This window comes from Rhinopithecus roxellana, chromosome 14 (assembly GCF_007565055.1).
Source record: "Rhinopithecus roxellana isolate Shanxi Qingling chromosome 14, ASM756505v1, whole genome shotgun sequence".
NCBI classification, from domain to species: Eukaryota; Metazoa; Chordata; class Mammalia; order Primates; family Cercopithecidae; genus Rhinopithecus; species Rhinopithecus roxellana.
Window position 1 is genome coordinate 37161943 of NC_044562.1, and position 21980 is coordinate 37183922.

At 36.1% G+C, this 21980-nt stretch overlaps 1 protein-coding gene across 7 annotated transcripts in view; it reads left to right on the forward strand.

Moving 5' to 3' along the window:
• PGAP1 (post-GPI attachment to proteins inositol deacylase 1) overlaps positions 1-21980 on the forward strand; it is an 83636-nt gene that overhangs the window by 49544 nt on the left and 12112 nt on the right. For all 7 annotated transcript variants that reach the window (XR_004053234.1, XR_004053232.1, XR_004053233.1 and 4 more), the window contains 4 exons: positions 3177-3270; positions 19080-19170; positions 19910-20107; positions 21091-21226. Coding sequence is in view for 4 of the 7 variants with exons in the window: in XM_010381615.2 (XP_010379917.1) it covers positions 3177-3270; positions 19080-19170; positions 19910-20107; positions 21091-21226 (519 nt within the window). In the remaining 3 variants the exon portion in view is untranslated. The remainder of the gene's footprint in view (positions 1-3176; positions 3271-19079; positions 19171-19909; positions 20108-21090; positions 21227-21980) is intronic.

Consider the following 21980-nt stretch of genomic DNA (forward strand, 5'->3'; position numbering starts at 1 on the left):
TATTTTCCAGTCAGTTACCATGTACCAGTTACTGTTCCAAATGCTTTATGCAAGTGTGAACATATTTAAGCCTTACATCCCTGTGAGGTAAGTGCTGTTTATCACATTTTACAGGTGAAGATATAGAGAGAGGGAAGGGAAAGTAATGGAGGGGTAAAATAACTTGCCCAAGGACACAGAACTAGTGAGAGGCAAAGCTGGAATCTAAATCCAGGAGTCTGACTCCTGAGCCTGCTATGTTGCTTAACTCTCCTTTTATACTCTCGTTAAGTACAGTATATTTCCCAGCATGTTATGTATGATTTGGTATTAGGTAGCAAAATGGTCTTTTCCCTTTTACTCAGCTTTCCCAACCTTCCATGCAAAGCTGTAAACTGTAAGTGACAAGTATGAGCTGTACATTATCTGATTTTTTTCTCTTCTCTTTTTACCTGGGAATCCATGGAGGAACTTTAGGGAGACCCTTAATTTTCTGAAATTTTCTCCAACTTTTATAGTAAGCTTTTACTTACATAGCTTTCCTCAGGTTGCCAGAGAAGTCTATACATGTTCTAAAAAAATTATGTGGAATGGAAAACATGCTTTAAAGTAAATTTACTTTTAATAATGTGACATTAAAAGAACTTAAGGCTTTTTTAAAAATTATACTTTTAAGTTCTGGGATACATGTGCAGAAAGTGCAGGTTTGTTACATAAGTATACACATGCTGTGGTGGTTTACTGCACCCATCAACCCGTCATCTACATTAGGTACTTCTCCTAATGCTATCCCTCCCCTAGCCGCCCACTCCCTGACAGGCCCTGGTGTGTGATGTTCCCCTCCCTGTGTCCATATGTTCTCATTGTTCAACTCCCACTTATTAGTGAGAACATGCAGTGTTTGGTTTTCTGTTCTTGTGTTAGTTTGCTGAGAATGATGGTTTCCAGCTTCATCCATATCCCTGCAAGGGACATGAACTCATCCTTTTTTATGGCTGCATAGTATTCCATGATGTGTATGTGCCACATTTTCTTTATCCAGTCTATCATTGATGGGCATTTGGGTTGATTCCAAGTCTTTGCTGTTGTGAACAGTGCCGCAGTAAACATACGTGTGCATGTGTCTTTATAGTACCATGATTTATAATCCTTTGGGTATATACCCAGTAATGGGATTACTGAGTCAAATGGTATTTCTAGTTCTAGATCCTTGAGGAATCGCCACACTGTCTGCCACAATGGTTGAACTAATTTACACTCCCACCAACAGTATAAAAGCATTCCTATTTCTCCACATTATCTCCAGCATCTGTTCTTTCCTGACTTTTTAATGATCACCATTCTACCTGGGGTGAGATGGTATCTCATTGTTGTTTTGATTTGCATTTCTCTATTGACCAGTGATGATGAGCTTTTTTTCATTTGTTTGTTGGCCACATAAATGTCTTCTTTTGAGAAGTGTCTGTTCATATCCTTCGCCACTTTTTGATGAGGTTGTTTTTTTCTTGTAAATTTGTTTAAGTTCTTTGTAGATTTTGGATATTAGCCCTTTGTCAGATGAATAGACTGCAAAAATTTTCTTCCATTCTGTAGGTTGCCTGTTCACTCTGATGATAGTTTATTTTGCTGTGCAGAAACTCTTTTGTTTAATTAGATCCCATTTGCCAATTTTGGCTTTTGTTTCCATTGCTTTTGGTGTTTTAGTCATGAAGTCTTTGCCCATGCCTATGTCCTGAATGGTATTGCCTAGGTTTTCTTCTAGGGTTTTTATGGTTTTAGGTCTTACTTTAAGTCTTTAATCCATCTGGAGTTAATTTTTGTATAAGGTTTAAGGAAAGGGTCCAGTTTCAGTTTTCTGCGTATGGCTAGCCAGTTTTCCCAACAGAATAGGGAATCCTTACGCCATTGCTTGTCTTTGTCAGGTTTGTCAAAGACCAGATGGTTGTAGATGTGTGGTGTTATTTCTGAGGCCTCTGTTCTGTTCGTTTGTTCTGTATATCTGTTTTGGTACCAGTATCATACTGTTTTGGTTACTGTAGCTTTGTAGTATAGTTTGAAGTCAGGTAGAGTGATGCCTCCAGGGTTGTTCTTTTTACTTAAGATTGTCTTGGTTATGCAGGCTCTTTTTTGGTTCCATATGAAACAAAGTAGTTTTTTCTAATTCTGTGAAGAAGGACAATGGTAGCTTGATGTGGATAACATTGAATCTATAAATTACTTTGGGCAGTATGGCCATTTTCACAATATTGATTCTTCCTATCCATGAGCATGGAATGTTTTTCCATTTATTTGTGTCCTCTCTTACTTCCTTGAGCGGTGGTTTGTAGTTCTCCTTGAAGAGGTCTTTCACATGCCTTGTAAGTTGTATTCCTAGGTATTTTATTCTCTTTGTAGCAATTGTGAATGGTAGTTTACTTGTGATTTGGCTTTCTGTTTGTCTGTTACTGGTGTATAGGAATGCTTGTTTTTGTTGTATGTATTTTGTAGAGAGCTGATAGGATGACTTGAGGCACTATAACATAATGATTATGAACTTAGGCACTGATTTTAAAACTTATAGTTCCATAAGATTTTCAAACACAGTGAAGGACATAAAAAGTTAATAAAGCAGTTAACATTTTCTCATAACTGGTCATATATGAGTTAATATTCTGAATGCCTTACACACATATGCATGTCTAATCCTCATAACTACCTATAAGGTACATACTAGTATTGTCCCCATTTACTGATAAAGACATAGAGAGGGAAAGCTAAGTAACTTGCCCATTATGTTTTAAATTGTGCAGGTTAGTTGGGCTCTCATGCCTGAATTTCTTTATCTATAAAATAGGGATAAGAACTACCTCAAACGATATTAGGAGAAGGACATGAGATAATGCATATAAGGTGTTTACTGTCATGCCTGGAACATGTTAAATAATCAGTGTGTCCTGGAAAACAGTTTTGTAGTATATGCTACTCAATTATATGTTCTATTATGCCTTTGATAAAAAATTCAGATACATTTTTAGTTTGCTATGTATTTTCAACATTTATTTTACTTAGAGTTTTTGATACTTGTTACTGGAAATATCTTTGTGGCCATGTCAGGAAAGGTATACATTGAAGAGCAACTTTTAAATTTTATGTGAAACTACACTTATTTCATTAACATGAATATTCAGGAGTTGCCCATTGATTTACCTGTTTTTTAGGTAGTTAGATTTCATGGTGGAGCTCTTCCTGCTTATGTCGTATCTAATATGCTTCTTACTTATAGAGGACAATTATATTCTCTTTTCTCAACAGGTAAGAATGCTTCTAATTTTTAAGTTACTTTTGTTATGAATATTAAAGTAGAACAACTATTAGTTCCACATATGTATTTATATGTATAATTCTATTATATTAAATCAGTAGACATAATTAAGAGAGTTCTTAAAACTCCCTTATTTTATTTATTTAATATTTTATAATTATACCACATAATAGTAGCTACTATTCTGTTCTTGAAAACTCCAAAATAGCATGTGATTTTATGATGAGCCTTCTCTGCATCTTTATTACTTTTCTACTATCAACTACCAATCCCAAATAGTTTGAGGAAGCTAGTCCAGAGAACTTCAGTTTGTGGTCTTAAGACCTGCAAATTATTAACATCCTCTTAGCTTGTCATTTTTGTATCAGTGTCATTTTTAATGGAAAAAATAACTTTGAGTCTAACCAGATTAATTAAGTCATTTTTTAAAATACATACAGGAATCAAGCAGTGTAATTATCTTCATATAATAATTTGCTAGTATTTATGACTTAAAAAGGGGCAAAACATTTAACCATAATACACACCAAAAAATTAACAAGAATGCCCTAATATTATCAAATGCCTTTTTTTGTTTTTTTTTTTTTGTTTGTTTGTTTTGAGACGTAGTTTTGCTCTTGTTGCCCAGGCTGGAGTACAATGGTGTGATCTCAGTTCACTGCAACCTCCACCTCCCAGGTTCAAGTGATTCTCCTGCCTCAACCTCCCAAGTAACTGGGATTACAGGCACCGGCCACCATGTCCAGCTAATTTTTGTATTTTTAGTAGAGATGGGGTTTCACCATGTTGGCCAGGCTGGTCTCGAACTCCTGACCTTGTGATCTGCCCGCCTCAGCTTCCCAAAGTGCTGGGATTACAGGCGTGAGCCACCGCACCCGGCCTCAAATGACTTTTTAAGAAGTATTTTATTTTTAATTTATTTGATTGATACATAATTGTACCTATTTATGGGGTACAGGTGATATTTTGACACATTCATATAATGTGTTAAGATCAAATCAGGGTAATTAGGATATCCATCAGCTCAAGCGTTTACCATTTCTTTGTGTTGGGAACATTCCAAATCTTCTAGCTATTTTAAAATATAAAATAAATTATTAACTACAGTCATCTTGGTCAGGTGCTGGCTCATGCCCGTAATCCCAGCACTTTGGGAGGCCGAGGTGGGCGGATCACCTGAGGTCAGGAGTTCAAGACCATCCTGGCCAGTATGGTGAAACCCCGTCTTTACTAAAAATACAAAAAATTATCCAGGCTTAGTGGTGGGCACCTATAATCCTAGCTACTCGGGAGGCTGAGGCAGGAGAATTGCTTGAACCCGGGAGGCAGAGGTTGCAGTGCTATCAAACGGTAGACCTTATTTCTTCTAACTGTATTTTTATACCCATTAGCCATTCTTTCTTCATCCCTCCACTCCTCTTTACCTTTTCCACCCTCTGGTAACCATCTGTTCTCTAGCTCCATGAGATCAACTTTTTAAATTCCCAGATATGAATGACAATGTATAATATTTGTCTTTCTATGCCTGACTTATCACTTAGCATAATGTCCTTCAGTTACATCCATGTTGCTACAGATGATAGAATTTCATTCCTTTTATATCTACATAATATTCCATTGTGTATATATTACCACTTTCTTTTCCATTCATTTGTTGATGGACTTTAGGTTGATTCCATATTTTGGCCGTTGTGAATAGTGCTACAGTAAACATGGAGATGCAGACATCTCTTTGATATACTGATTTCCTTTCTTTTGGATAATATATACAGCAGTAAGATTGCTGGGTCATATAGCAGATCTATTTGTAGTTTTTTGAAGGATCTCCAGTCTGTTTTTGATAATGGCTATACTAATTTACACTTGTACCAATTGTGTGCTAGCATTCCCCTTTTTCCATATCATCATTAGCACTTGTTATTTTTTGTCTTTTTGATAACAAGCCATTTTAACTAGGGTGAGGTAATATGTCATTGTAGTTTTGATGTACATTTCACTGGTGATTAGTGATGTTGAACATTTTAAAAATTATATTTGTTGGCCATTGGTATGTCTTTTTTTTTTTTGAGATGGAGTTTTGCTCTTGTTGCCCAGGCTGGAGTGAAATGGCTCAGTCTCAGCTCACCACAACCTCCACCTCCCGGGTTCAAGCGATTCTCCTGCCTCAGCCTCCCAAGTAGCTGGGATTACAGGTATGGGCCACCATGCCTGGCTAATTTTGTATTTTTAGTAGAGACGGGGTTTCTCCATGTTGGTCAGGCTGGTGTTGAACTCCCGACCTCAGGCAGTCCTCCTGCCTTGGCCTCCCAAAGTGCTGGGATTACAGTCGTGAGCCACCGCGTCTGACCATCCATTAATATTTCTTCTGTTGAGAAATGTCTGTTCAGATCTTTTGGCCACTTTTAAAATTAGAGTATTTGTTTTGCTGTTAAGTTGTCTGAGTTCCTTATATATTCTGGTCACTAATCCTTTATCAGATGGATAGTTTGCAAAATTTTTTCCCAGTCTTCGGCTTATCTCTTCACTTTGGTGTTTGTTGCCTTTGCTATGCAGTAGTGTTTTAGCTTGATATAATCCCATTTTGCTTTTATTGCATGTGCTTTTGAGGTCTTACCCAAAAAAATTTTTGCCCAGACCAATGGCCCAAAGCATTTCTCCAATATATTCTTGTGGTAGTTTCATCGTTTCGGGTTTTAAATTTAAGTCTTTATTTTGATTTAATTTTTTGCACATGATGAAAGATAGGGATCTAGTTTCTTTCTTCTGCATATAAATATCCAGTTTTCCCAGCACCATGTCCTTTCTCCAGTGTATGTTTTGGTTACCTTTAGTGAAAATTAGTTGGCTGTAAATGAGTGGATTCATTTCTGGCTTCTCTATTATGTTCCATTGGCTTATGTATCTGTTTTATGGCAGTACTAAACTGTTTTGGTTGCCATATCTTTGTAGTGTATTTTGAAGTCAGGTAATGTGATTGCCTCCAGCTTCTTTGTTTTTGTTCAGGATTTTTTTGCCTATTTGGTACCATATGATTTTATGACTGTTTTTTCTATACCAGTGAAGACTCTCATTGGTATTTTGATAGGGATTTCATTGAATCTAGACATTGCTTGAGGTAGTATAGACAGTTTAACAATGCTGAATCATTCAATCCATGAACATAGATGGAATTGCTTTCTATTTTTTTGTGTGTCTTCTTCAGTTTCTCTCATTGGTGTTTTATAATTTTTCACTGTAGAGATCTTTTACTTTAGTTACTTTTATTCCTAGATATAATTTAATTGTAAATGGGATCACTCCCTTGATTTGTTTGTTTGTTTGTTTTTGTTTTTGTTTGAGACAGAGTCTCGCTCTGTCACCCAGACAGGAGTGCAATGGCACGATCTCGGCTCACTGTGAACTCTGCCTCCCAGGTTGAAGCGATTCTTCTGTCTCAGCCTCCTGAGTAGCTGGCATTACAGCCATGTGCCACCACGCCCAGCTAATTTTTTTGTATTTTTAGTAGAGATGGGGTTTCACCATGTTGGCTAGGCTGGTCTTGAACTCCTGACCTCAAATGATCCACCTGCTGCGGCCTCCCAGAGTGCTGGGATTACAGGCATGAGTCACTGCGCCCAGCCCTCTTGATTTCTTTTTCAGATTTCTATTAGTGTATAGAAAGTTACTGATTTTTATATGTTGACTTTGTATCTTGAAACTTTTACTGAGTTCAAAAAAACCAATTCTAACAGTATTTTTGGTGGAGTTTTCAGGTTTTTTTAAAATCTAGGATCATGTCATCTGTGAACAAGGATAACTTGACTATTTCTTTTCCAATTTGGATGCACTCTTTTTCTTTCTCTTGCCTAGTTGCTCTGGCTAGGACTTCTAGTACTCTATTGAATAAGTAGTGAAAGCAGACATTCTTGTCTTATTTAGGTCTTAGAGGAAAAGCTTTCAATTTTTTTTCCCATTTTGTATAGTATCAGCTGTGGGTTTGTCATATTTGGCCTTTATTGTTTTGAGGTATGTTCCTTTTATATCCAGTTTTTTAATAGTTTTTATCTTAAAGCAATTTTGAATTTTATCAAATGCTTTCTTGACATCCATTGAAATTATTTTTATACTTATTCTTGATTCCATTTGTGTTATTTATCACATTGATTGATTTGTATACATTGAACTATCCTTGCATTCCTAGGATAAATCCCACTTTATCGTGGTGAATGATATTTTTAATATGTTGTTGAAGTCAGTTTGCTAGTATTTTGTTGAGGATTTTTGCCTTTATGTTCATCAAAGATATTGGCCTGTACTTTTCTTTTTTTGTTGTATTATTTTCTGGTTTTGGTGTCAGGGTTATGCTGGCCTCATAGAATGAGTTTGGAGTTGCTTTCTTCTCTTCAGTGTCTTTTTGGAATATTGACTAGTGTTGATATTAGTTCTTTAAATGTTTGATAGATTTCAGCAGTGTAGCCCTCAGGTCCCATGCTTGTTTTTGATGGGAGACTTTTTATTACTGCTTCAATCTCATTACTTGGTTTTTTGTTTTTTTTTTTTTGACAGAGTCTCACTCTATTGCCCAGACTGGAGTGCAGTGGTACAATCTCGGCTCACTGCAACCTCCTTCTCCCAGGTTCAAGTGATTCTTGTGCTTCAGTATCCCAAGTAGCTGGGATTACAGGTGTGTGCCACCACACCTGGCTAATGTTTGTATTTTTAGTAGAGACAGGGTTTCACCATGTTGACCAGGCTAGTCTTGAACTCCTGACATCAGGTGATCTGCCTGCCTCAGCCTCCCAAAGTGCTGGGATTACAGGTGTGAGCCACCATGCCCAGCTTCATTATTTGTAATTGGTCTGTTCAGGTTTTCTATTTTTTTTTCTTGATTCAACCTTGGTAGGTTGGCTGTATCCAAGAATTTATCCATCTCTTCTAGATTTTCAAGTTGTGGGGTTAAATTTGTTTATAATATTCTCTAATGATCCTTTCTATTTCTGTGGTATCAGTTGTAATAACTCTTTCCTTGTCTCTGATTTTATTTGAGTCTTCTCTCTTTTTTCTTGGTCTAGCTAAAAGTTTGTAGATTTTGGTTAACTTTTCAAAAAAGCAACTTTTCATTTTGTTGATCTTTTTGTTTTTCCTTGAAGCTTGTTCATAGCTGATGTATTTTTTTCAGTCTCAATATCCTTTATTTCTGCTCTGATCTTTATTATTTTATTCCTTCTACTAATTTTGGTTTTCATTTGTTCTTGCTTGTCTAGTTTCTTGAGATGCATCATTGGGTTTTTTATTTGAAGTCTTTCTACTTTTTTGATTTAGGCATGTATTGCTATGAACTCTCCTCTTAGAACTTTCTTTGCTGTATTCCATAGCTTTTGGTATATTGTGTTTCCATTTTTATTTGTCTCAAGGAATATTTTAATTTTTTAAAAATTTCCTCATTAACCCATTCATTGTTTAGGAGTCAATTTTTTTTTTTTTTTTTTTTTTTTTTTGAGATGGAGTCTCACTCTGTCACCCAGGCTGGCATGCAGTGGCAGTATCTCAGCTTACTGCAAGCTCCGTCTCCAGAGTTCACGCTGTTCTCCTGCCTCAGCCTCCCAAGTAGCTGGGACTACAGGTGCCTGCCACCACACCCGGCTAATGTTTTGTATTTTTAGTAGAGACGGGGTTTCACCTTGTTAGCCGGGATGGTCTCGATCTCCTGACCACATGATCTGCCCACCTCGACCTCCCAAAGTGCTGGGATTATAGGCGTGAGCCACCATGCCTGGCCAGGAGTCAAATATTTTTTTAAAAATTTTTAAAGCATTTTCAAAGAAGATCCACACAGTCCAGTTGGTCATTAGTTTCATTAAGTTTTGTCAACTTAAATAACAAACAGAGAGAGGCTCTCTAAAGGAAAATGATGTTTATTTGTAATAGAGCATTGGTGTGTTACAGTAAACTTGTGCATATTCAGGGAGGTAAAGGAAGACAGGATGTTGAAGGAAAAATAAAAAGGATTAAAATTGTTTTGAAATGATTATTCTTGGCTGCCAGGATGAATAACAAGGGCGATGCCATTTTGAGGTTGAACAGGCAGTTGCTGGGCAGATGTCCTCAGAGAAATTTTTTTTGTGTAAGGTTGAGATGGCCTTTGTTCCAGGTTGCAGTCTTTTGTGTTAGTTTTATTATCAAGCATACAAGTGTGAGAACTCTCTCTTCTTAGCCTTCCTCAGCTCTATTTGTCAGGGTTTGTTTTGGTTTTGTTTTTTTCTTTTTTCTTTTTCTAACACAAATGACTCCATGTTGATTCTGGCCAGTTTTACATTTTCCCCCTTTTGATTAAGATCTTTCTCCAAAAGCATCACTGATCAATCACCCTATAGTTAGATTTTGATATCCCTTGGTGCTGGAATAGACCTGTCCCAGGTTGCTGGTCTAATCCCACATTGTAATGATTGGTGACTAGAAGTCAGTGTCATAAACCTTTTAGCCACATTTGAGCACTGAGGGAGGTTTGAAGGGAGTGGCTCTGAGGCTAAGTCTACCTGGAGTCCATTATTAAGTTCAGTTTAGTTTGTTCCATAGTCTTTTGCCATCATTTCAAAGTGCTGGGCCAGCATTAAGCTGTTAGGAGTTGTATTTCTACAAAATTTAAACAAGTTAACAGAGGAATGCTAGTGATTTTTGTACATTGATTTTATATCCTGAAATTTTGCTGGAGTCATTTATCAACTGAAGGAGCTTTTGAGCCGAGACTGTGGGGTTTTCTAGGTATAGAATCATGCCATCTGCAAACAGAGATAGTTTGACTTCCTCTCTTCCTATTTCGATGCCCTTTATTTCTATCTCTTGCCTGATTGCTCTGGCAACGGCTTCAGAAAGGCAATTCCATTCACAGCTGCCACAAAAAGAATAAAATACCTAGGAATATAGCTAACCAGGGAGGCAAAAGATTTCCACAATGAGAATTACAAAGCACAGCTCAAATAAATCAGAGAAGACACAAAGAAAAACAGAAAGTTTAAAAAGGGAAAATACAAAGTAAAATGATCAGTTTGCATAATAGTTTTGAACCATGAACCTAGGCTTAAACACAACCAGTTGAATACATCAAATGACCTTATCCTTCAAGTAAAAAAGGTCATTAAGAAGGGTAAGGGTGTCATGATACGAAGTCTTGTTCTGACATCTTGGGAAAAGCTATCTGAAGAGTGAAAGTGTCAACTTCTCATCCTGGTTTGTAGTTTGGATGACTCTGATTATGACATCAGGTGGCTTGGTGAACTTTTTGTGTGGCCCCATCAAACATGAGGCTTATTTCTTAAAATGCATCTAGTTTCAGCTTATAGGGCTTTCAGAACAAAGCTGTTCTCATTTTCAGTAATTCCATGGAAGAAAGTTGGATTGGAAGATCTAGAAGAATGCAGGATCTAGTCTAGTCTGTCAAGTAGTATAGTCTATCAAGAACTTGAAAACAATCAACAGAGCTACATTCTAATAACAGGTGTATTACAGCTTTTATTTAGAAACATAATTTTTTTTTATCTCTGCATTGATCACATAGCAATCTCAGATTTAAAAACTTCTTGAGGGCTGAGCACAGTGGCTTATGGCTGTAATCCCAGCACTTTAGGGAGGCTGAGGCAGGTTGATCACCTGAGCTCAGGAGTTTGAGACCAGCTTGGCCAGCATGGCAAAAACCCCATCTCTACTAAAAGTACAAAAAAATTAGCTAGGCATGGTGTTGTATGCCTATAATCCCAGCCACTCAGGATGCTGAGGCACGAGAATCGCTTGACCCCAGGAGGCAGAAGTTTCAGTGAGCTGAGATCACGCCACTGCACTCCAGCCTGGGCAACAGAGCGAGACTCTGTCTCAAAACAAAACAAAACAAAACACACACACAAAAAAAAACCCAAAATAATAAAAACCTCTTGAGGTTTTTAAGGTCTTAAGGTTCCTAGGCCTGCCAGCAATTGACAGTTTTTATTTACTCACTATCAGGCTTGGAACCTTTAAAGTCAGATATTCTGTGCATCTTCTCAAATATAACATATTTGATAAAGCCTTGGTAATATAACTAACATTTAATACAATATTTCCAGTTGTGTCCTGTTATAAAGAGGCCAGATTTTTATTGGACTTATGGAAAAAAAAAATCATATGGCCATAAGAATACTCAGATAGTTTCCAAATTTTGTAGGAACCAAGTAGAGAAAAAGCATATGATTCCATCTTTGTTCACAAAAGTATACTTTACCAAATTGCCTGCTTAAGAGATAAATTTTCCTTAAATCTGGAAAATAAAACATTTAAGTGAAGAACCAACATTTCAAGTAGAAGTCATAAAAACACTATCAGTTGGTCAATCTCATGTAATTAATTTTTGTTCTGCTTGATTTTGATTAGCAGTTTCCTGAGCCCATCAGTTTTTTCATCAGGGTTTTGGAAATTTTTATTTAGTTAATTAATCTTAAAGTTATCAGAAATCTGTGTTTAAGAGTGCTTATTGGACAGGTGTGGTGGCTCATACCTGTAATACCAATGCTTTCGGAGGCTGAGATATGAGGATCCCTTTTTTTTTTTATTTGGTGACGGAGTCTCGCTCTGTCGCCAGGCTGGACAGTGGCTTGATCTAGGCTCACTGCAACTTCCGCCTCCCAGGTTCAAGTGATTCTCCTGCCTCAGCCTCCCAAGTAGCTGGGACTACGGGTGCCCACCACCACACCTAGCTAATTTTTTTTTTGTATTTTAGTAGAGACGGGGGTTTCACCGTGCTGGTCTCGAACTCCTGAACTCAGGCAATCTGCCCGCCTCCACCTCACAAAGTGCTAGGATTATAGGCATGATCCACCGTGCCTGGCCGATATGAAGATCACTTTTGAGGTCTGGAGTTTGAGACCAGCCTAGGCAAGATAGGGAGACCAGGTTTCTGTAAAACAAAAAAAAGAAAAAAAAAGTTTAAAAAAAATACATTAGCTGGGTATGGTGGCACACGCCTGCAGTCTTAGCTATTCAGCAGGTTGAGGTGGGAGGATCACTTGAGCCCAGGTGTTCAAGGTTGCAATGAACTACAGTTGCAACACTGCACTCCAGCCTGGGCAACAGAGTGAGACCCTGTCTTTAAAGGAAAGAAAAGAAAAAAGAGAGAGAAAGAGTTCTTGTTAAAGTTTTTTCATGAAAAACTTGATTGCAATACAGCTGATTGCAAATGCTTTTGGAGAAGAATTGAAAACAGTAACTGTGGATGACAGAAACTTATCATAGTCATGGTTCAAATCTGATGAAAACCCCAAAGTGATAAGGAAATTTTAGTTATTTCTGTTAACATGCAGCATTTTAAGATATCAACTAGAATCATGACTGACAGCATTATATCAGGACCATCAGACTTTTATCAATTTTACATAATTTTTAGAAATGTTGACATCAATAGCATATCCATACAAATATAACTTTGAAGAAGATTTAACATAACCAAAATTATGACTGATAACATATTTGATTTCTGTAAATTTATATAATTTTGTAGCTTATCAATAGCATGAATATAATTGAAAGAAGATCTAGTATCACTTATCATTTGACAATGTTTTCCATATAATTTACCAAATAAGCCTAATCATATAATATCTCTACAAGATGAGAGATGTATTCTTGGAGGCTTTTCAGGGGCCCAACTAGAAAATCTGAAAGCTAAGATAAAAAAGACTTAGTTTAGAATTTTTGGCCAGGTGTGTGGTGGCTCATGCCTATTCTCTGAGCACTTTAGGAGGCCTAGGAGGGTGGATCACTTGAGCACAGGAATTCGAGACTATCCTGAGCAACATGGTGAAACCCTCTCTGTATAAAAAATAAAAAATAATTAGCCAGGTGTGGTGGCATACACCTGTGGTCCCAGCCACTTGGGAGTCTGAGAAGGGACGATCACTTAAGCTTGGAAGGTTGAGGCTACAGTGAACCGTGATTGCACCATTGCACTCCTCCACCATTAAAAAAAAGAAATTTTCATCTTTGGAAAGCTTGCCAAAGAAGTCAAAAGGTTCAAAACACTTGATCAAAAGAGGATCACAGGTCATTGTGAAATAATAGTTCATTTAAAGTAATAAAAGACTTAAAAAGCAATACAGAAAATTGTATGGATATAAAAATATTAACCTTCTTAAAGCTCAGTTATCCTAAGTGATAAAAAAAAAAAACTAATAAAGATTAACACAGGAAATTATCCTATAAAACGTCAGTACTGTGTAATTTCCTGTGTTATCTGGATTAGGTTTTTTATTACCAAAAGATAAAGAAAAGTCTGTTGCAGTGTGACTTCATCTTCTTATGGGAAACTCATTTAGATAACCCAGAACTTAAACGAACCTGATGAACGGGTACTTGAATTTAATCAGATACAGGAAAAATGTGTCTAAGGTTATAAGTGTAAGCCCATATTATAGAGGGATATAAACAAGAAAGCTAGTATTGGAAACAGAGGAATAAGTGGCTTGTAGAAAAAGTAAAAGCACGTGACACAGTTTCCTGATTACATGGAACAATTGAGACATATCAAGAAAAGCCAATAATATAGAATCAAGTTATCCAAGAGGAAAACATTGTTTTTCTAGATGAATATTTTGGCTTCAGGCCATAATAGTAGAGTTAGAACTGAAGAAAAAAGTTACACAGGAGGTGACAAAAAAGGTTGAAAGGGAGGTTATCACCTGAGGCCTTCTTAAAGGGAGAGAGGAAGAGCAGATCTCAGGAGGAAATGTGGCAGAAATAGAAACTCTGGACAGTGTAAAACATGGCTGTTAATGAAAACAGATTTCAGATTTAAAAATCAAAACCTTTTCTAATTTTGTAAGAGTAAATGAATATTTCAAGAAAGCCTTGCTTTTACATAGGGGACCAAATTTTTAGTTTTGCGTTAGTGTATCTTTAATATCAAAGCTTAATCTTTAGAAAGACGGAAATCTCTTTTATAGCCAATTTGATCACATGCAGAATTTTCTTTCATAAAGTCACTCTTCATCAACTTTTTTCATGATTTACTTAGACCTTTGATAACATGCTTAGCCTTTCTGTCTTGTCCAAATATTTCCTATTTCTTAAAGAACCAGTCATTTTACTTTAGGACAAAAATGTATCATGTAAGTTGTTCTTATACAAAACTATTCTGTTTTCTTTTTAACCTTCCTTACCAAAAACGCATTCTCAAGCCATAACTTTATGGCTTACTCTTACTTACTGGTTCACATCTCTCTCTTACTTACTGGTTCCTTTCTATCTTGTTTCTATTTTTTTCTAAATCTGTATTTAGAAACAACCTTTAAATAACATCCAAATTAGACAAAATTATTTTTCCTCAATAAAGAACACATTTTTATGCCTTTCTTAATAATTTTTCTCATCAATAATACATTATTTTTAATATATTTTATATACATTAATTAGAATTGTTATTGTAAATTAATTTATATTTTTAACTAGAAATTTAACTCTTAGTAACCTTAAATTTAACAAGTAATTTGAACTGTCACTTATTAGTATTTAATAAATGAGAACCAGCTTATTTATTAAAGATTTACTTAAGTCACTGAACTAAAAGACACTTGGGTTAATTAGTATATAATTTATATGAGTATTCATTTATTGAAGCCAATCTGAATAGAATATCTTAGGGGATTTTGGCCAACTATGCCAATACATGTACATATGTATAAATGTACCTGAACATATATAGACATACTCAAAAGCCTTAATAGATTTCATTTTGGAATTTTAATTATAAAGTAGTAATACAAACTCACTGGTTTATGAAAGATAATTAGATTCAAATTATATTTCTGACAGAATTGGGCCCCTATAGGTAATTAAGGCTGTGGACCAAAATTTGGGGTAAAGTAGCCTGCAGGATGCAGATCAAGTAAAATGTTAAATTAGGCACACAGAAAACCTGAAGTAAATTCCCTAGAAAAGACATGTGTAACAAACAGAATGTAAATTCCATAGAAACTAGGGTCCTCAAACCACAAAGACATTTGTCTTTACACCAGGAAAGACTTACCAGAAGAGACAAAAGGTCTTCTGTCATCCCAGGAGAGATGTAAGGTCCTTTATTTACCAGATCCAGAATAAAGTCAAGAGGTTCTACCTTGATTTTAGAGGGACAGAGAGTCCTGGCCTGAAAAAAGGTGTGCCATGGAAGCAGAGAGCTCCAGGGGCTCAAGTGAGTACTGCATACCAGTTCTGAGCATCACAAACTGTGTCCAAAAGTAATCCTATTCCAGGTCCTACCTCTGGACACTCTTCATGTCAACCTAAATAACAGAGAGGGGCCTCTCTAAAATAAAATAATGTTTATTTGGGAATAGGGTATTGCAACAGGAATCCACAGGTCATAGTAAATTGTTTGCATATTCAGGAAGGTAAAGGAAGACAATGAGTGTTAAAGAAAAAATGAGGAGGATTATATAATTGTTTTGAAATAATTATCCTTGGCCACAAGGATCCATAACAAGGGTGGTGCCAGCCCGAGGTTGGACAAGTAGTTGCTGGGCAGATGTCCTCAGAGAAGTATTTTTGTGTGTGTGTAAGGTTGCAGTGGCCTTTGAAGAGTTGTGGTTTTCGCAGAGTCTTCTGTGATAGTTTTGCTATTAGGTATACAAGCATGAGAACCCTCCCTTCACAGCCTTCCCTGACTCTATTTGTCAGGATTTTAAAAAAAAAAGAAAGAAAGAAAGAACACAGTGACTCCATTTTGATTCTGACAACAACTTTCATTGTCAGAACTGAATTGTTTCTTTATCTGTAGGGTCTATTCTCCATCTCTTTTTCTCCCTTTATAATTTATCAAATAAAACTTTTTTATATACTTTTGTATTTTCTACAGTTTGGAGTTTGCTGATTCCATCCCCATGGTACAGTTGAACATGTTTTTCTATTTTCTATAAATTGATAATTAGAGCTATAGGTGTGATTAGATTCAGGTTATTTCCCACTGATCCCCATCCCTGTTCTTTTTTTGCTGTTGCTGCTGCAGGAATAGTTCATAATATGTATACTTCTAATAAGAGACACTCACTCCCTAATTTCCTTCCTTGTCATCCTAGTTTGTTTTGTTTTCTTTCTTCCCTTCCTTCTCCTCCCGTCTCTTTTTTCCTCTTCCTCGTTCCCTCCCTTCCTCCCTTCCTTCCATTTTTCCTTCCTTCCTTCTGTCCGTCTGTCTGTTGTTCTTTCCTCCTTCCCTCCTTCCTTCCAAGAGCCAATGCTTCATTGCTGCCTTTTCAACCTACATGTGGCTAGACAAGACAGATGATTTCTTAAATGTATCATCTGTCTTTCCCAAATTTGCAAGAGTTTGGGATCCTCTTAAGTTTTAAGACATCCCCAAGAAAATTCCTCACTTGTTTTCTCCATTGTATACCCTGGCACTTGCAGTTTCCTTCCTGTAGTCTGAAAACTTCTTAAAATGTAGAGCCTGATCTTGTTCTCCATTCTATTCCTAGTGTCTAAGATAGTACTGAGCACACAGTAGGCATTTATTATATTTGAGCTGTATCAACTGTGTCAATTAGGCATACTGACTGGAATAATTGAGATTTTAATGGACAATTTCAAAGGTATGTGCAGGATTAAGAGAAACCAACAAGAAATGGAAAGGTGCTAAACTAGTAACAGAGCCATCTAGTACTCCAAGGTACCAGGACAAGAGAAGGAACAAACCTAGAGGGCTGTAGGAGTGGACACCATTCCTGGAGCTGTAGCCTGGTGTGCAGGAACACTACAGCCACTGCCAACCTGTGGCTCAGCAGGAAAAAGATGAGGAAATACATACACTAACCTTATTTTCTCCTACCCTCCTATCTGTTGATACCTCTAACTCCTGAACTTAACTAGAAGCCAGTCCATAAAAGTCAGCCTTCCAGAATTCAGGAAAAAGTGAGGGGTGGAGAATGGATCTGGAGAAGCAGATGTAGAAACTGTAGTACAATGGACAAAACCTTCCCTGGAGTATAGCAGTTTCCAGGAGGCTAAAACTTTGTTTCACTGGGCTTGGACAGTGATTAAGGGAGGCAGGAGCAGGGAAAAAAGAGTGTGGCCTGAATATATTAAAGCAGCAGTTCATAAATCCCCTCCACTCAAATCTTTCTACAACTACTTAGTGCCCTTCAGTTACTTTTATACAACTTCAAGTCTGCCTTTAGTGTTAATTTTAACCTGATTTAACCTATATTCCAGGAAGAGGTAAGCAATATTCAGTTGATCTGCGCCAGACCCAGCCTTTTAATTAAGAGATTATTCTGGCCGGGTGCGGTGTCTCATGCCTATAATCCCAGCACTTTGGGAGGCTGAGGCGGGCAGATCACAAGGTTGGGAGATCAAGACCATCCTGGCTAACACGGTGAAACCCCATCTCTACTAAAAAAAAAAATACAAAAAATTAGCCGGGCATGGTGGCACACGCCTGTAGTCCCAGCTACTTGGAGTGCTGAGGCAGGAGAATGGCGTGAACCCGGGAGACAGAGGTTGCGGTGAGCCGAGATCGCGCCACTGCACTCCAGCCTGGTAACGGGGTGAGACTCTTTCTCAAAAAAAAAAAAAAAAAAAAAAAAAAAAAGAGATGATTCTGACTCTATGACATCAACCAGACTTGAGTATGTCTATCTTGTTTTGAAAGTCTGAAAAAAGTCTCGTTTTTCTTGGTTTCAACTGACTTGATAATTGATTCTCAAACATATAGAATGTACATCTGGGGGATGTTTGATGCTGGTTAATCTAGAGGCTTTAAGTATTGGATTATGTATCCAACCAATTACAGATGTAGTTCTGAACCAAGGACGCTTATCAAAAATCACCTGTGGATTATACCCATTAGAATGACGGTAATTAAAAAAAGACAAATAATAAGTTTTAATGAGGATGTGGAAAACCTAGAACCCTCATACACTGCTGGTAGGAGTGTAAAATAGTGTCGCTACTGTGAAAAAAACAGTCTGACAGTTCCTTAAATGGCTAAATATAGAGTTATTGCATAACTCGCATCTGCATTCCCAGGAATATAACCAAGAAAAATGAAAGCATATATCCATACAAAAACTGATATACAAATGTTCATAGGAGTATTATTCATAACAGCCAAAAAGCAGAAACAACCCAAATGTCAAGTGATGAATGGAAAAATAAAATGTAATATAATCATACAATGGAATAAAAGGAATTTGAATAAAAAGAAATTAAATGAAATACTGGTATATGTTACAACATGGATGAATCTTGAAAAATGCTAAGTGAAAGGAGCCCATCACAAAAGACCACATATTATGATTCCATGTATATGAAGTGTTCAGAATAGGCCTATCTTTAGAGAAGGAAAGTATATTAGTGGTTGCCAAGGGATGGGAATTTGGGGAGTGATAGTTTAAAGAAAACTTTCTTTTGTGGATAATGAAAGTGTTCTAAGACTGTGGTGATGGATGTACAACTCTGAATATACTAAAAACCCCTGAACTGTATATACTTTAAATAGAAGAATTATATCAGAATTGTGTCCAATAAAGCTAATTTTTTAAATCACTCATGGAGCTTTGTGAAAATACAGCTGATGAAATCCCAGCTTTGACTTCCTGAATTTGTTTTTACAAGTGATAGAATGTGTACTCTAATATAAGAGCTATTGAATTGCAGCTATTTTTAATCTTTCAAGAAGAGTCTCTGTGATAGTAATGAAGACGCTTGCTTTCTCTGGCACAAAATACGTTGCTCTCATAGAGAACGTGGGATATAGTATATCTTATACTTAATTACTGTGAATTGCATGTAACTTTTTTTAAATCACCAGGTTGTTGCTTAGAATATGCTACCATGTTGGATAAAGAAGCCAAACCATACAAAGTTGATCCTTTTGTAATTATCATTAAGTTTCTGTTGGGGTAAGTTTTATTATCTGTGATAATGATTTTAATTGTGTTTTACATGTAACATTGTATTTGGTTCCATAATGCAATATAAATTTTCATACAGATTTGGCAGTTGACTTGTTTCGTTAAATGGGATTTTTTTTCTCTTAGGCAGAGGTCTAATAAGTATATCAATGTTTACTTAATAGTATAATCATTTCAAAAGTAATTACTCACTTTATATATATCAGTCTAAACTTAGACTGCCTTTAATGTTTGTAAATAGGTGTATATGGTCCATGATCTGTGAGTATCCTATATTCAAATGCAAATCATTACAGGGTATTGATGAAACAGTGCCTCTCTGATCACTTTTGAAAGTGTATTTTAGATCTCTCTACCCTAGTTAACATTCCATTCTTAATTTAGTCACATTTTCAGATTTTTGGTTAAGCATCAGTATGTAGATCTTTTTTTCCATCATTACAACTAACTCGGCTTTCTAAAAAAAAAAGAACATATTACTTTCTATTAGGATCAATAGAGAGTAGTAAAGCTATACTGAAATGCAGATCTTCGAAGATAAGTAGGCTCACTTGGAAAATGAATGACTTGTTCCATACAAAGAATTAAATATTTGTTTTTCAGTATAATTATAAATTAAGTATCAGGGAACTTTAGAGACTCTCTTAAATGGTCAGACACCTCAAATGTTAAGTCCTTACATTTCAGTTGTTGGGTTTTTTGCTTTTATATTTTCTTTTCTCCACAGGTATAAATGGTTTAACGAATTGTGGGATGTATTATTGTTACCAGAATTAGATGCCGTCATTTTAACTAGTCAGAGTATGTGTTTCCCCCTCATATCCTTGATTCTCTTTCTGTTTGGAACGTGTACTGCCTACTGGAGTGGCCTACTCTCTTCTGCATCTGTGAGACTTCTTTCTTCATTGTGGCTAGCTTTGAAAAGGTAAAGAATGAATGATTAACAGCTTTCTTATTGCTTTAAGAAGAAATATATGTTCTGATAAGGAACCTGAAATTAATGATTTTTACTAAACTATTTTCTAAGGAAAAATATATAGCTAGCAAAAGTATGGGTTAGTGTTCAAAGTTAGTGTCTGTGAAAGCTAATCATTTATTACCAGTTAAATGTTACATTTGATTTTGACCTTAGTGCTTAAGAGTTAGTAAAAAAGTTTGACAAATTACACAGATAGTTTCAAATTTCGTGGTTGTGAATCTTTCCCAGGAGGGATTGTTTCTCCCGTGATACTGCTTTTATATGCTGACTTCTATAGTGAAACCAGGGGGCAAGAGTCTGTAATCCAGATATTAGGATCAGATTAGATGAGATGTATAAAAGCTCCAGAAACATTGCCTAGAGTTTTATTATGGGCCCAATGACACAGTTTGAATCTGAAGTTACTGGTAGGCTTTCCTGGTAAATCATCAATCTAGTGCCCATTGCCACTCCTCCTTACCAGACATGTCATGTGATTTCCTGTCACAGAGGAGATTATAGTGGGTGTGATGCTTCTTCCTCCACCCTTCTGAGAAACTTCAAATAGAGGTTCTGATAGTAACACCACCAAGGGTCTGAGTGGTCTCTAGGCTTTAAGGAATAGAACATAGTTTCTCCTCCTGTCAAGACTGGAGATGTATGGCTCAGCGTGTATAATTAATGATTATCTTTGGTGTCATTTTTTCACCTGTAGTACAAGTATCAGCTATAGTATATCAAAACGGTGGAGGAGTTATCACAATACATTACAGAACTTAAAATCAAATATTTGGGGCCACTTGCCTTTATTTTAAAAATACCTTATTGTTTACCTTATATATTTGCATTAAGCAAGAGAGACTGGAAGGGTACTATATTGTTTTCTTCTCATATGTGACTATATAAATATTTGTTAATATGTATTTTAAACTTTGTTCTTGCAATTCCAGACCCTCTGAACTTCCTAAAGATATCAAGATGATATCACCAGACTTGCCCTTTTTGACAATTGTCTTGATCATAGTTAGTTGGACAACTTGTGGAGCACTAGCCATACTTCTTTCTTATGTTTACTATGTGTTTAAGGTATGTCAAATCAATAAAGCCAAAATGATTGAGCTTTGTATTAGGCACGTATAGGATGTCCTATAGGCATTATTAACAAAAATTCTCATAAACACTGTAGTAACCTTCTGTTACATAATGGGTTTGAATGTAAAGATTTTTAAAAACATCTTAGTTATTTAAATTACATACAATTAACTGGAAAAGGGAAATTATTGATCTAAGTTGGGGTTTTTTTGTTGTTAAAAAGGAAAGAGAAAGGAGAAGATAGAATCTGTTTCTGCTTACTTCTTGGTCTTTACAAGGGTTAAGTTTTTTTGTTTTGTTTTTTAACATTTTACTAGAGCAGTTTGTATTCATACCTCTTTTTGAACATGGGTAAGAGATGAAACAAAAAGTAATGTCAGTAGGATCAAGCTATTAATCATGCTAAGATAATATAAAATGTTACAAATGTTGCTGAAGGATCAGAAGATGACAATAAAAATAATTAGGCTAATATTTTTACTGAAGAAGTGAAAAACACGTCTGATAAAGTTGACAGCTTTGCGGAAAAAAAAAAAAATCCAGGAGGTGATACAGGTGTATTCTCTCCATGTTAGTCTTAGGAACAGACAGTTGACATCAGAGTGGATAATGCTTTTTTTCCTTAAAAATGAAATTTTTAAAAGTGTAAACTAAATGCATGCATATCATATATTATTTTCAGTTTTCCAAAGGAAATTTATATGCTTCTTTAAAAATTATTTACAGCTACTTTGATTTATAAATAATA